At 38.3% G+C, this 15,250-nt stretch overlaps 3 protein-coding genes across 6 annotated transcripts; 2 read left to right on the forward strand and 1 right to left on the reverse strand.

Annotated features, from left to right (window-relative positions):
- The first annotated feature begins 165 nt into the window (after positions 1 to 165).
- Positions 166 to 7,526, forward strand: LOC117608015 (uncharacterized). Its single transcript, XM_034332436.2, has 9 exons — positions 166 to 485; positions 627 to 750; positions 825 to 1,073; positions 1,145 to 1,623; positions 1,712 to 2,897; positions 2,976 to 3,312; positions 3,428 to 4,758; positions 4,865 to 4,996; positions 5,056 to 7,526. Exons 1-9 carry the CDS (start codon positions 411 to 413, stop codon positions 7,524 to 7,526), a joined length of 6,384 nt encoding a protein of 2,127 aa, XP_034188327.2. The 5' UTR covers positions 166 to 410.
- Positions 7,527 to 8,349: 823 nt separating this feature from the next.
- Positions 8,350 to 13,669, forward strand: LOC117608237 (uncharacterized). Of its 3 annotated transcripts, none has more exons than XM_034333034.2 (5): positions 8,350 to 8,491; positions 12,261 to 12,333; positions 12,452 to 12,613; positions 12,673 to 12,826; positions 12,896 to 13,669. In XM_034333034.2, the coding sequence occupies exons 2-5, from the start codon at positions 12,262 to 12,264 to the stop codon at positions 13,009 to 13,011; spliced, it is 504 nt and encodes a 167-aa protein (XP_034188925.1). In that variant the 5' UTR covers positions 8,350 to 8,491; position 12,261; the 3' UTR covers positions 13,012 to 13,669. The 3 variants fall into 3 exon arrangements, with proteins under 3 accessions (XP_034188925.1, XP_034188936.1, XP_034188946.1); XM_034333045.2 differs by having other exon boundaries at positions 8,361 to 8,495; XM_034333055.1 differs by lacking the exon at positions 8,350 to 8,491 and adding an exon at positions 11,787 to 11,805.
- Positions 13,670 to 13,836: 167 nt separating this feature from the next.
- Positions 13,837 to 15,167, reverse strand: LOC117608216 (UPF0764 protein C16orf89 homolog). Of its 2 annotated transcripts, none has more exons than XR_013062800.1 (6): positions 15,049 to 15,167; positions 14,882 to 14,980; positions 14,675 to 14,824; positions 14,318 to 14,613; positions 13,954 to 14,253; positions 13,837 to 13,883 (listed from the first exon to the last, which is right to left on the reverse strand). XR_013062800.1 is itself a non-coding variant. In XM_076690346.1 (6 exons), the coding sequence occupies exons 1-6, from the start codon at positions 15,143 to 15,145 to the stop codon at positions 13,905 to 13,907; spliced, it is 930 nt and encodes a 309-aa protein (XP_076546461.1). In that variant the 5' UTR covers positions 15,146 to 15,167; the 3' UTR covers positions 13,903 to 13,904. The 2 variants fall into 2 exon arrangements, 1 of the variants encoding a protein (XP_076546461.1); XM_076690346.1 differs by lacking the exon at positions 13,837 to 13,883 and having other exon boundaries at positions 13,903 to 14,056; positions 14,118 to 14,253.
- Positions 15,168 to 15,250: the final 83 nt, after the last annotated feature.

The following is a 15,250-nucleotide window of genomic DNA, read 5'->3' on the forward strand; positions in this document are numbered from 1 at the left end:
TGTTAATTTTATAAATTTTATTTGAACTACTTTTTTATGTGATTTTTTATGTGACGGCCCTGCCCTAAATTAAAATTAAATTCTTTTTATCCTGCTATGGTATTCGTATTCATAGGAATATTCTATCCAACGTAACGTTCCATTTCCTCTCGTCATTTGTTTCACGATATCAGTCGATTGTTTCACCGAAGGCGTCCGTAACGAAATTCTGGTGAAGAAGTTAAACTCGTCAAAATTAACGTGGCTGTGTCGACAGAGAACGTTTATTTAAATTCACGTGTGGTTCGTTAAATTGAAGGTTTTACTGATTGAGAATTGTTCAAATCAATAGACTAAGTCGAGGATGATCGGCTATAGTGGAAACAACGACTCGCTGGCCTTCCGGCTTCTTCGAAAGTTTCGTGTTCCTAATGCCTAGCTTTCTTGCGCGATTCTTGGGTCTTTCCTTCAGAACCGAACGTTTGATAATGAATATCATAGGATTAGTAAGAACCTTCGATCAATTATTTTCATGATACTTTTCATTTTGAGTCAGATTTACTGTATTCTTTCGCTTCTAACCTTTTATAACCTTCGTTCTTCGAAGGTTAATAATTAATTTAATATTGTTTGTTAAAAATTTCTAGATTAACAGCACGCTCGATTGGAGCCCTCTTAAATGGACGAACGAACTCGAACAAATACAAAATATATCTCTGTCGTATAGCACGCTTATTCTTAGCACTATTGGCGAGGACAGGATCAAATCTGGTTAGCAATTTTTTTTTTTTATATTTTACGTAATAATAAAATTAACATTAATTTTCGACATGAAAATTTTGTAGTTTTATCATGGATCGTAATCATACGAATAATTATCGCCCACATCTACACGTTCACCTACTTGACGAATATTTATCCAATAATCACGTGGAGCCGACCTTGTTTATTATTACCATGGTTGATCCTTAGTTTTTTCAAAAATGTAGTACTAGAGGTGATCGTACTTGCTGTTTGTCTTTTGTATTGGTACGACAAGAGGTTCTCTCTCGCCATATTCTTGGAGTTCATAATCGTTAAACTTGTACCTTTAAGTAAGTAATTAATATTATATCTCATTAATGTCGGCAATTTTTAACAATTTTTTTTGGGCCTTCCCTTTCAGTTCTCGCCTCGTACAATTGGTATTCCAATTCCTGTCTCTTCTTAGAACTACGATACGCGGAGAAATTAAGGAAGTTAAAAAGGACCTTAAAAAGTGACACAAACTTCGTTACCAATCGCTTATGCATGAAAATCGCCGATTCGAAATACAGAACCAGATCGTTGACCACCTTGCTATCGTACGAAAGTTACGACACTTTTAATTCGCAGGATACTATTTCACGGATCCTCGATGATAACGATTTAACACCAGCAGAGAAAACGATAATGATCCTTGGTATCACTGAACAAGATATTATCGATGCCCGTGCTGGTAAAAAAGAAAGAGAAGATTATAGAAGGCTGACCGAAGTGGACGATAAACTTTTCAAAGCAAGGAAATTCGCATTGAAAAAATTTTATATGTTAACCAAGGATTATGAAGATCAGGAGTCTTTCTTCAGGCCAAATAATGAGGAGCTGGTTGAAGATTCACTTGTGGTATTAAATTATTGAATTATGTTAATTTTCATATTTTTTTGGTAATAAATATTTTAAAATCTTTAAAAATTTATTATTTTCAATTTAGATCGAAGAAGTTCCATTGCCATCAGAGGCCCCAACGGAAACCATCGTCGAAACTCTACCGGAAGTAACAGAAAATCCTATTGAGAGATCAGAGTTGAATAATTCAGGAAAAGTAGATGAACCAAAATTGAATAATCCAGGAAAAGTAGATGAACCAAAATTGAATAATTCAAAAAAAGTAGATGAACCAAAGTTGAATAATTCAGGAGAAATAAATACACTAAAATTGGATAATCCAATAAAAGTAGATGAACCAAAATTAAATAATTCAGGAAAAATAGATACACCAAAATTGGATAATCCAATAAAAGTAGATGCAACAGAACCTTCATCTAATGAGGAAAAAGAAGAAATTAACAGTTTACAAAAAAACGAAACGAAGCAGAATGAAAAATGTTCGTTTTCCTCGAAAGATGTCGAAGCAAACAGTTCTTCTACACAAAAAAGAAACTGTCCACGGCTAAGCAACATGAAACCAGAAACGAAAAACGTAGAAAATGATTGCAATCTTATAAAGTTTCAATCTTTGTTCAATTGTGACTGTTCGGTGGACGACAATGTTTTCAAAGATGGAAGAGCACACTGTTGTTTGCCTGATAACTTTATGTTGAAAACTTCTACTCCAAATGAAAGTCGAGATACAGGAAGAATAAAAGAAAATTTAGAATCAGACGATCTTATGAATCAGAATGATGGTGCTCTGATGCTGAAAAATTTATTGAAAAATGATCTGCAATCGTCGATGAATCTCGGAAATGAGGTAAATTCAAAAGAATCGATTTTAGAAGAGAAACTGAAGGAAGAAGTTCAAGTTCCAAATGAAAGTCTATTGATAAATTACGCGAAAATATTGGAACATGAGAATTTAAAACAAGAAGTTCGAGAAATAACGGATGCTGTAAAGCGTTTATTCATCAGTTTTAATGAAGATCCTTGTTTAAAAGGATCGTATATAGATGAGAAATCAATTGAACGAACTAAGGATAAAAATCGGTGTGGTCCAGATCAAAATATTTCAATTGGAGTGCAAAATCTTTCAGAAGTGGTAAAGGATATGAAGATTGCAAATCCGGTGGAAAATTATGAAATGTTAACAACAATTGATTTGGAAAAAAGTAAGGTGAAACTGAAGAGTGCAAACGAAGTACTAAAGTCGATGATTCCAATAAAATCTCCTGTTCTCACTGGTATCTTTCTGTTTTTTTTATTATATATCAAAGTATTGCAAAGTTTTTGTTAATCATAAAATTGTAATAAATTTGTAGACATAAATTCAACCGAGAAGAATAATTCCTACAAACCAGAAGTCAGGGAAAATAGATTAAGGGTAAATATACCGGAATATTCGTTCGGTGATACGAACATTCCGAGGTTCTACAAAGATTCTATGAAGGTGTTCGATGGTTGCTATGAACAGGATTTCGCCAACAATTCCGAATTGCAATGTGTACTTCAGCAATTAGAAAAGAAGAAGTGGAACCCGTTTGATGGTCAATCGAACCTCGAGACTCTCTTACAACAGGACGATGAAATTAATCAAAGTACTGTTCGAGCATTGAGAAACGTTTCTTCGCCAGTAAAGGATTGCGAAAAGACAAATAGGTATTGCAAAAGTCATATGATTCATTTTTACTGTACCAATATTTTACCAAAATATTAAAGACCATTTAATATTTAATTAAAAATTAAAATTCCGTCAAATTTCTCACCGTTTCAGATTCAAGAGCACAGTACACGTATCTTCAGTGAATACCTTCCACTCTGAAAACCTAACGTCCCAAAAGACTCAAGTGACCGAACGATCTCTGGAGAAAATTCCCAAAAAACTATGTAAATTCAGCCCGACAAATCCGATAAAGAACTCTTACACTCAGACAGACTCTGTTAATTCTTCATCGAAAATCAACATCATCACAGACTCGAAGAACCGTAAGAAAATTACCTTGAAACGTAAATACTTGAAGGATCAAAGTAGCATCTCGTCCATGAATGATCATCAGAATAATAAAATAAAAACACGATATTTTGCAAACTCTCAGAGTGATAAAGTAATAAAACAGTCTAACCAGTCGAAATCGTCGTTATCTTCGTCAGACAAAAGCGTGTGTGAATGTAAGATGCAGCAATTGGAAACTAAATGTTCGCCATCTTTAGAGTCCAGGAGAGAGGATCGTCGAAAAAGTAGTTCTAAACCTAAAGTGGACACTTTTGACACGGTGAACTTGGCCCAGGTGGCTCGCCCTTCGAATTTCAATGGCTCTGCAAATAAAAGGAAACCACCTATTTGTCCTAAGAAAGTTAAGAAAGAGTTGTCATCGAGTATGCTTCCAAAGATAACTCCTATGATTAGGAAGCTGCAGGAGTCGAAGAAGCCGAAGACTAAGAGCCGGGTAGAATCTTCGAATGACAAAGAAATGAGAGCCTTGAAGGCTTACAACGAGGTCACTTTGGTAATGGACAAGAAACAGTTGGATGCAAAGAGGAAGATACCTCCGAGTAAAACCACCTTAAACGTGCTTCATGAAGAGTCTAAGCACCGACTGCGTCCCAGGAAGAGTAACTCTAAGAAGAAACTCGGTGTAGATAAAAAATTGATATCTGAAGAGTACCTGAACAAAGAGAATCTATCTGCTGATGCATCGGTGGATCTTAAACCATCGTCTGTTGCCACCTCGTCAAAGGTGGTCAATGAAAGTGGCAAGGTCCTTCAACTTTCTAACGAAGTATACACCTGCTCGAAGTTGCAGCAGGGTCACACCAAGATGAACAGGGTTACAGATAAGATTTTGGATAGATTGTTCAGTATCGAGAAGCACAGTCTGAGGAAGAGTTCAGCTGAAACAGATACCAGGAAACAACTGAGCAAGTACAGTAAACCTAAGCAGATGGGTGACGAAGAGGTTGTCTCAGCCTCGTCGAGTAAGAAGTTGGAGGGCATGCAAAACGGTCGCGAGCTGGAAAGAACACAGGCCAAGGAGGACATAAGAGATGAATTTAAATACCTGACTAATTCATCCGGAGTACAGCCGTTGATCGAATCTGGCAAAGGTTGTACGAATACCTTGGTCACGCTGAAAGTTTGAAGAATTTGGCAATAGAACTTTCAGAGTGACGATAATCGATAATTGTTATATTTCATTCGAATACTTTACAGGTACTAAGGATTCCAAACCTCAGCAAGATAGTTTGTTGTTGACGATAAAGTCCAGTGTGAACCAGGACGTAGTGTCTACGTGGTCTTCAAGTACCATCAGCCAATTGGAGGAAACCCAGGAAGCTGAAAAAGGTAGGAAGTTAATATTATGAAATATAAATTCATTCTAACAATCTCTGATATTTTTACAGATGATTTACCTGTTATGAATCAACCTCAGGCAATCTTGGATCCTGAAGATTCCACAAAAGACCCAACAGAAGTACCCAAAGTCCATGAAGAATCGTTACCACTGAAACAGAATGAAATTAGATCAGTACCTGAAGAAATCAACAGCAATACAACTAATTTGCAAAACAACGATGGTACCAGAAGAACAACCAATTACACAGACTTCACCAGGAACATCGACGTGAGCTACCTGGTTCACGGCGTCGTTTTGAGCAACCAAAATACACCTAAAAGTAAAAACCCACGTCAACGTGACATCGTTGACGATGCCACTTCAAGGTTACTTCACACCGCGTTCTCCTATCAATCCATGGACTCCGTTTTGGACTTCGCCGCAGACACGTTGAACGTAAACAACATCATGAACGAAACACACTTAGATCCATTAGACGACGGTTTCGTTCAACTAAGCAACGATGTCGTTGACGAACTTCCGCTGATCTCTCACGATCACGGCAACCTCGAAGAAGCTATCCCGGCTATTTTTCGCGAGTCTCAAGATTTCGACGAGCAAGCAGAAAATTGTGACTTGCTCATCACCACCGTAGACGAGGAACACTCGAATGACGTTTTCTCGATCGTTGGTCAGTTCCTGAGGAACTTGAACATCGGTAATATCACTTTGGACAACGTCGATGATCCTGGATTAAGTGTTCTTCAGGATCTTCTCAGAGGGGACGATGGCGAAGAGAATGATACGATTGAAGAAGAGAATGATACGACTGAAGAAGAGAGCGAGGAAGATTTAGAAGATGATCAAACGTTGAGATTCATCAAGGAGGATGTTTTCACGGATATCAAGTTTCCTATTGTTATTAACTGGTCAGATTCTTTGATTGCTTCGGACGTGGATCACGAAGAACTGAATCCAATGATCAGAGATGCAGGAATTAGACCCACTGGATTGTTGTGCTTGAGTGGACCAGAAGAAGAAAAGCTGAAAGATGTAAAGTTAGAATGTGAAGAGACGAAGAATGTCGAACAGTCGGTTTTCTTCGCGAAGCTGGAATATTCGTCCGGGTCTGGAAAGCTGAAACACGAGGAAAAGAATGTTTATTTAGAGGAGGAATCTGAAAAGGAGATCGAAGAAGATTTTGGTAAATCTAAAAGCATTTCTTCGGACGAAGCTGCATATGGAATGTATCGAACAATCAAATATTTTGAATCAGAAGAGACAGCAAGCGAGACAGAGAGTGAAGAAAATGTGAAATTTGAAGAAGAAGAAACAATTGTAAACGAAGAAGGAGCTATGTTAGGAAATGTTGAAGAAATTATCAAGGGTTTTCAATTGTTCAATATCAATGACACGATATTAATGGAAGAGAGCATGGAATTAGAAGAAACTGAATTACCTGATAGAAATGCCCAGCCAATTGATTTCAAAGACGAAGAAGAAAAAATAATACTAATTGAAAAAATCGAAGAATTAGAAGACACTGAAGAAAGTAACGAAATTGAAAATATAACGTACATTCAGAACAATCAAGACGACGAAGAGGAGGAGATCACTGTGTTAGAGAGAGTATCTCCATTAACCATATTTTTATTCTGGATGATAGGATGCTTGTTTTACGTTCAATTTTGGTGCCGAAAAATATTCTCAGCTGAAATTTCAAGCTCTACGTCAACTTTGAACCCATTCGAAATTCACGCGGCACCGGTATCGACCATGAAGCTCCTTGAAAAAATTGAAGAAAAAGAAGAAGAAGAAGACGATTCGCTAAAAGAAATCGTGAACTTTGATATGGAAGCAGACTTCAGAATGCGGGAACAATATTCTTCAAATATTATAGAGTTTACAAATGATTCAGAAGAGATCGAGAAAGAAGTTGAAGAAGCGATGTTGTCCCTAAGCGAGCACATCTCAAAAAACGTTAAAATTCCGTCGTTCTTAAACTCTGACGAAGAGAAAACTCAGTCGAATTTATCTTCGATTGCAAGTGCAATCAGAGATACAGAAACTTCCAGACAAAATATCTTTCAAACAACTAATGAAAGACTTCGCGAATTCCGCGCAGCTGAAGAAGAAATCAAAACTTTTAGGTTCGAAGAGGCAGATGATTGTAGCTCGACAAAATCTCTCCTCGAACATAACGAAGAAACGAAATTGTCTGTTGATAATCAGTTGAATTATCCAGAAATAAAGATCGATGAAGATGGACCGGATAAGGAAGAAATTCTAGAAAATGATGAGAAAAAGGAAGAAGAGAAGAAGAGATTAAAAAGTGAAACAACTGTTGAAGAAATAGTCGAAGAAGCCGAAAGTTCAACAGAAAAGAAGCAATCGGCAGCTAGAGTTCCTGAACCAAACTTCCAGAATACGGACAGCTTTGATTCTACGTACAGTAAAATTTCAGATACGTCAAAGCGTACGATTTCTGATTTACATGCATCATCAATGGAAGAATTTGAAGACAGTTTAAATAGTTGAATATCATTTCTCGATTAATTTCCTTTAACATTCGTATTTTAAGTTCATTCGTGATACAAATATGTCTTTGTTTTCTTCGGTTTGAAAATGTCTAATTAACAAGAAAATATTGTTTAGTTTTGTTTCATTTCGTGTTATATCCGTGTTTATCCTTTTTAAGTAATTTTCACTATTCGAATGACGACGATGATGATCTCATCGTACATTCACCTTCGATTCCTCGTTTGATTGTGATTTCTGTATATGTCGAATAAAGGATGTATTTTAAACAAATTCGTTGATTTACTGCACTGCTTGGTTCAATCGAATGACCTCTTAGTCCGCTGTTTATTGCACCGCTCAACGAGCTTAATGCGCTTAATTAAATGCAGTTCCTGTGTGCCTGCTGGACATTTTTATTTTCTACTTTCCTTTCTTGCATACCGTTTCTCCATTTCTTTTCTAATACCATTGCTAATTTAATTAATTTTCCACGAATGGCACCGCTACCTTTACTAATGTTCTAAGCATCTCCTAAATACCATCTCGAAGATCCATCTTCAAAGCCTCTGTGTTTCTCTTCGTCTCTTCGTCTCTTCTTCATCTGTACGTCAGTTGTTCGTCATTTTCGATCGAAAGAAAAATCTCGAGGAAGCGTAGATCGGCAGAAGTGGAAGCGGAGAGGAGCGGATCTTCGCGTCGGTTTCTTCGGTTTGTGTTGGTTAGCCAGCGGTGTAGGTGTACGCTTGGTAGGTGTACAGCTTCGCGGTCTGCCGCGACGCCGTGCTGTTCTTGGCACAGTTTCTGACCATCTCCTATTGCGAGCGGACCGCGCGGTGGACCTCGAGCGTAATTTCGTTGCGATTCGCACTACCCAATTATTCATTCAATCTTCTTTTTATCCGATCAAAAATTCTTCCGTTTGCAATCCTCTTCTTCCAACTCGCGAGTGCTTCTTCGAGAAGACACCGACATAACTGTTGAAAGTGAGTAAGTCAAAATGATATTTTGATGGATCATTTTTTGAAAAGAATTGAAATAGCTCGCAAAAAATACGCTGTATATGAAAATAGTTTATTTTGTTCCGTTGGAAAATTTGACCAAGCCTCGAGTATTCATCAGGAATACTATTCGTTACCTTGGTAATTGATGGTAATCGCGTGGAATTGTGTAATCGTCCGTGGCAATTTCTTCAATTTGCTTGTACTATAAAGAAAGTGCATCGTAATGTCTTCGAGGACGCGTGACAAAAATTTCTGCTCCGTTCGTGTCTGTATATTTACCGTGAACGGTGCACGATGTGCAAATAACGTTAAAAATTCCTTCTGGCTTCTTGAGAAACGCGTTAAGATAACAAGCCTTCCACGATGAAAGTAAAGAAAAGAAAACAGTAACGAAAAGAGGAAAAATTTTCTCCAATTCTTTCGAATAAAATATCTACGACGTATTCAGTAATACATTTTCTTCAATATCATACACCGCTACGTCTATTTGCATAAACTATTCGCTGCTTTGTCATTTAAATTCTTTAGTTTATCAGCAAACTTTGCCATTTTATCAGTTATCTATACTCTTCTTGCTGAAATTTTTACTTGTTGTTGAGAAACGAGGAAAAAAAAAAAACGTCAAGTGAACTTTGATAACTGAAGAAATCAAAAGACGAGCACTATTGACGGGGGATATCGCGCGATTAATGCGATGCACTTGAATATTCATTTCGTAACGAAGCGCGCGAGTCGGAATTATTTCATCAGATTTCTTTATTCAGATTTTTGAATTAAAAGGCTACCAAAATTGCATAATTCAATGCGAATATCGATGAATATTAATCGGTACAAAGGTTGTAGATGAAATGTACAACTGCGAGCATCGATGATTTCTTCTAGCTAAAGATCCCCCACCACTCGTTCGGTCTCGGCACAGTTCGGCTTGCGTCGGCGATTCGGCCACGCCTCCCGTCGAGCGAGTAGCGAGAAAAAACTTCCCAAAGGGTTGCTCCCCCTCTTAATTAAAACAAAACTATCTATGCACGCGGTTGTACGAAGATGCTCACGGAGGTGGTCGTCGTGGAAAGTAAAAGGAGGCCAGGCTTGTGTTCACGAGCAAACCGTGAAAATACATCATAACAAAAGTGCGCAATAGAATAATTGCCAGATGAAAACAGGTGTCATCATTCAAATGGCAGAAAGACAAATACCGAAGAATTTCTTGAAAAGCTACGACGTTGCTTGAAATCTTATGGAACGAGGTTATTCTTTCAGTTTCCTTCGACACGGAAATCGATTACGAAAGAGTAAAACACTGATGTTATATTGATATTCAGCGCACCTTCGTTGACAAGTACACCTGACTCAGTCAGCGACGGATGCTGCACAAATAAAGGTCGCGATAAAGATCTGAATCAGAAATTCTGATGACGACTTTCAAACACGAATTGCTTCAATGCGTGGGCAACAAACGAGCACGTGATCTTTGTTCTGGCTATATACGGAGCGGTGTTTGAGTCACATTTCCTTCCTTTTTACCTTGCTATTCAAGGAATTTTATTACATTAAATAGTTAACTTAATTAAATTCGCTATCTTATCATCGGCCAGAAGTTCGATGGCGATCGATCGCTTATGACGAAGGAACGGATATCGCCTTCGCGGAAGGACAGCGCCCTTTCCTTGCTTCCGATTAATGGGTGGATCTGGGTCAAGAATAATTGAACGAACAGGCGCCTCGTAAACACGCGTATCAAGTGGTTTTCTATTTTTCTTTTCCCTTTTCTTTTTACTCACTGTTTACCACACGTGGTCCGCCTAAATTTAACACGAACCCGAGTCCGATGCAATTCGACTCGCCTTCGACCCGCGCCATTAACTTCGCGCCTTTTTCGTCTTTCCTCGTTTCTTCAATTCTAATCGTTTAGAATCGTCAATTACCACGGACTTTTTAATCCATGAAAACAGAGTAACTGAATGAAACTTGAAACTTCTCACCGACGAGGGTCAAATCGAGCCACGCGCGGATCTTCGATCGAAATCAACACGGATGATCCTTGATTCCGTCATCAGGATCGTAAAGCTTAAAAAAAGAAATGACGGACGGTAAGTCTGTCACGCGAGTCGTGCGAATTCAGCAAACAGTTGCAGAATAAAATTTCGCACGCAACAAGCTATAAACGGCGATGACACAGAATTAGGTCAGCTTAGGTAAATCGACGGGTCGGTGTCAAAGGGGAAAAGTCGTGGAAAACTTTCAGTCGCAAACATACCGATTCGATGTTTATCGTTCAAAGTTAGTTCCGGATGATTCGAATGCATGCGTGTACTCGCAATACGCTTTGTCGGTTTGCTTATACCGCGTTCTTTGCGGAATAAAAAACGCGTTGCGTCATCAAGAGATCAGGCTTGACCTCGAGAGGTTGTTTTCCACGAGATGGATTTTTCTCGCGATTCACAGAGAATTCCAATAACAGATTCTATAGTATCTCTTCCCTAACTCGCAATTACCAATTTCATTTTACTTCACCGCGAAAGGGTTACCCTTTCCCATATTCCTCGAAATAAAAATTCGAAGGGTAAGAACGATCTACGAAGAAACATCTCTCGATATATCCATTGTTCGAACGACGAATCAATGGGAGAATCGATTCCGTGCTGGTAGGTCGTGTCCTGTGTGCCAGTTAATGCTCGAATAAATCACGGATCGGTAGGTTCTAACGCGACCGGTGGCCAATGTCAACCGACTGGTTCTTCATAGGCGGGTTTCCTTTTTGCACGAGGTAAACCAGAGAAATCGCGGCAACGGAGATGCGTTTCCTTATGGGGCTGAAAGAACCTCGTGACTCGCCATCGAAGTCACGGTCACGCGTATCAAACCATCTCATGGTGATCTTCTTTCCTTCCCATTGATCCTAATCGTTTCTATTCAAAACATGCCTGATCTCTTGGTGGTGAAATTTATTTGTCAAACCAAGTACTATTCTTCCATTAGAAAATAAAAAATAAAAATTCTTCGATGAAAAAATATCTTGGGAAGAAATGAATATGCAAACTGTTCTTCCATATTAACAGCTTACGTGTTCGATTGTGTAATACGATTTAATGTCACTTTTACCTCATCTCTCCTCGCGTCATTTCCTTTCAACAGCTAATGCTAGAAACACGCGATGATCGGTCTCTATTTTTATTCCATTAGCCATGTTCCACCTTTCTTCTTCGAAGAAAAATTTAAGTTTCTTGGATCCCTAGTCGAAGCAGAGGGTTTTCCTCCGGATACGAGTGACTGGAAGAATAATAAACGCGGAAAGGAAGGTCAGCAACGAAACAGCAAACCGATGCCGCTAAAAGTGTTAAAATAGACCGGCTACCTGTGCCAATGACCCATATTCCCTGTATTCTCGACGTGTCGCAAATTAAACTTTGCCCGTATAGTCAAATTTCTCCTCGTCGCATTGTGTCATCGCTGCTTTTCCTTGATTTTTACCTTTCAACTGGATTCAGTGGAACTTCCAAATTCCACAATCGTCGTCAAGATGGTATTCATCTTCGTACCTGTTTTAAAACAAAAAATAAATTAGCATAATATCCCTGATGACAGCAAACATGTTAGAGACTCTAACAATAAGAAGAATCAGGAAATTGATCTTTGATCGGTTTTAAAAATACGCAACCGCGGCTACGTTTCTAATTCTACCGGTGATCTAAATTCTATGGCTGGATCTAAATTAAGAGCGTTATTTCAATAATTTTTCTACTTGTTTTTTCAGGATGCAGCTGACATCGTGTTGCAGGTGTTACTCGCTGAAGGCGGGCACATTGTTCACTGGAATATGTGGCATAGTGAGTATCACTAATATGATTAATATTTCTTAATAAATTAATTTATTAATAACCACGAACTAAGGTAATTCTGAGCGTTAAAAATTTAAGAATCCTTCAATTACATGATCTATTTCAGATCCTCTCGATCATCTCACTAGTCCTTATCTTCACATTGAACGTAGAATGGAAGACGATACTGATCGACGTGTTGGACAAGAACATCGTCAGAATCATTTTCGCGATAAACTTATGCATGACGATCCTGATCTCAACGTTACTTATAGTAGGGGTTCTTAAGGTAAGATCATTCGGTATAATCAATTCGATAAACGCTATAAATTGGAATTATTTTTACAGAAAAATACGTTTATGATGATACCATGGGTGGTCCTAGGAATAATCTTAGCAGTTGGCCTATTGGTCAGCGTTCTGTACACATCCATCATGTTCTTCGTGAATCATGAAGTAATAAACGGCGTCCTATGGCTCGTCCTTGGTCTCGTTGCTGTCGGTGAGTAGCTTTTCGTCGTCTGAAATCTCTAGTACACTCGAAATTCCTAATTATTATCATTTTCCACAGTGGTCTATACGTACCTATGGTTTGTCGTCTACAGCTACTTCCAGCAACTCAGATACGACAAAGTGAACAACAGGATGGGTCCTTATGGAAGACCGTACAGCTACCGACGACCTTGAAGAACGCCGAAATGAATCGATGACCTCACGAGGAAAGAACGACCGAGAGGTTTCACATCTGCAGAGGAATTAGACTGTTCTCCAGAAGACACGCGTAGGATGATAAATATTTAGCCAATAGGCAGGGTAGCAATACTATGATGTTAGAATGGAAGTTATTTCTGATGGTACACCGATGCGGGACGAGCTTTAAACACTCAAGTGGCTGACGCCTACGCGCGAAACAGTTTAATTACTTTTTTGAGATGAATCGCTCCGGGGTTCGATCAACGTAATCAAGCACCAAAGCACGTGGCAACACCTTTAAACGATTAATCATGTTCTGTAATAGCATTTAACAAGAGCGAGAAATTTCATACTTGTAGAATTTAGAATGTTTATCATCGTTACGAATGTGAAGTTAATTATTGTAAGCCGATCTACACTGCCGTGACCGATATCGAAAAGGTAAGGCTGATCTACGGATGGTACGAGAATAGATACCATTTTCAAGGATACACGAAAACGTAAAGCGTATGCAAAAATATACGCGTTGCCTCATCATACGGAGAAACAGTCTCTCCCACGCAAGGTTAACGACTGATTTTATTTATTTAAATGACCCTCGTCTTCTGACTATTGTTACACGCGACGCGAAATAAATTATTATTGTTTGTAATTGATTGTTTTCTTATACCTTCTTTAATACGTATACGATTGATCTTACATGTGTGCTTGTTTGGTGATTTTAATTAAATGCGTTCTCCACGTTCTCACGAATAAACAGAGACAGGGTTGCAGCCGCGAGACCAGTTGCGTGGCTGTCGCAACCGTAATCGGTTTGGACTGAGGATCTTCGCGACACGTGGATGTGGTTGTCGAAAAATTTGTTTCTAAAATAGAGAAATTATCTTTTATTGTTTTCTGATCCTAGAAAAACTACGTTTTCTTTTTAATACATACCCAAAGGAACTGTAACAGCCACTGGGATGAGACCAATTCCTCACTAAACCGTCATAGTGATCATCGGTGAACTCGAGAAATCCCTCCATACCGCAGAGAAGAACTTTATCCATCAAAAAGATAATTAAACGGAGTACACGTTATTAGTACCGATTTTGTCTTACCTTGTTCCATCATCAAATCAGGTGTATGGTAAGGAAATCCAACAGCCTGGATGTCAGTCAGATCCTGAAGAATCTTGGAACAATAATACTGTGTCAATTCAGAAGACGAAACAGGTAAAGCTTGATCGCAATTCATCTGAAATGTAGGTATTCAAAATTCATCTTGAAGATAGGGAATACAAATTTCTAGTGTGACGAACCGCTTTAGCAACTTGAACGATCAGTAATCTATGGGTGAGAGGGTATCCCCTGCTGGTACCAGGTCCCATCAGTATATCTACGCATAGCTCCGGAATCGTGTAACCCAGATTCGATTTATTCCGAATAATATCAGAGAGACATCGATCGCTCTCCTCTTCTTTCGGCGTCCCCTGCATTATCAACTCTCGTATATCTTGATCATTTAAAGAAGAACTGACTCTCCTTCTTTTCAGGACACCCTCTTTCCAAGATATCGGTCGCATCCATAAAACTGGATTATTTAACGTCTCGTGTACTGTAATGAAAATTTGAATAATAATTAGAAACTATTCTATTTGTATTTAGAAAATACTCACGTAATTGTACGTCCCTGTTTACTGGAACGATATTGTTCAACAGGTATCTTCTAGTCGAGTCAGACATTTTTAAAATTGTCATCAGCATTTTTTGGTATTCAGTTCCGAGATACTGGGCATTTTTATGCAAAAGTGTATTGGCAATGTTAGCTGTTGGAAAATTTATTTATTTTATTAATAGATAACAAATTAGGATAATTGTTTTACCTTCAACGATGGTGATGGATAAAGTTACATCAGCGTTCATCTGATGAGGTCTATGATGAATGTAATTAATTACCTTTGAAAGTGCAATCAAGTTTCGTTCTGCAATTGATGAAAATTTTTAATTAATATTGTAATTTATTAATAGAGAATTCCAAAAATAATCTCACCAAAGTCTTCGGCAACAAACTTCCCATCGACCAGTCGCAAATAATCAGAGAAAAGTAGAATCAGCCAAAAACTGAGGAACCTTCGAACTCTGTCCATGGTGAGAGCAGATCCTGAAGAAGCTGATGTTCGATCTCCTGAAGACTTTATAGAAACAACCCCACCATGTTTCTACCTACCACGTGATTTTAAAAAGATTTAACA

This window comes from Osmia lignaria, chromosome 9, assembly GCF_051020975.1.
Source record: "Osmia lignaria lignaria isolate PbOS001 chromosome 9, iyOsmLign1, whole genome shotgun sequence".
NCBI classification, from domain to species: domain Eukaryota; kingdom Metazoa; phylum Arthropoda; class Insecta; order Hymenoptera; family Megachilidae; genus Osmia; species Osmia lignaria.

Coding starts and splice junctions, on each gene's coding strand:
- LOC117608015 (XM_034332436.2), top strand. CDS start 411: ATGCCTAGCTTTCTTGCGCGATTCTTGGGTCTTTCCTTCAGAACCGAA. Junction 1,074..1,144: donor CGTTAAACTTGTACCTTTAA/GTAAGTAATTAA, acceptor CTTCCCTTTCAG/TTCTCGCCTCGTACAATTGG. Junction 3,313..3,427: donor GATTGCGAAAAGACAAATAG/GTATTGCAAAAG, acceptor TCACCGTTTCAG/ATTCAAGAGCACAGTACACG.
- LOC117608216 (XM_076690346.1), bottom strand. CDS start 15,145: ATGGACAGAGTTCGAAGGTTCCTCAGTTTTTGGCTGATTCTACTTTTC. Junction 14,614..14,674: donor AAACAGGGACGTACAATTAC/GTGAGTATTTTC, acceptor TTTTCATTACAG/TACACGAGACGTTAAATAAT. Junction 14,254..14,317: donor TCGTTCAAGTTGCTAAAGCG/GTTCGTCACACT, acceptor CCTACATTTCAG/ATGAATTGCGATCAAGCTTT.
- LOC117608237 (XM_034333034.2), top strand. CDS start 12,262: ATGCAGCTGACATCGTGTTGCAGGTGTTACTCGCTGAAGGCGGGCACA. Junction 12,334..12,451: donor TCACTGGAATATGTGGCATA/GTGAGTATCACT, acceptor GATCTATTTCAG/ATCCTCTCGATCATCTCACT. Junction 12,827..12,895: donor CCTTGGTCTCGTTGCTGTCG/GTGAGTAGCTTT, acceptor CATTTTCCACAG/TGGTCTATACGTACCTATGG.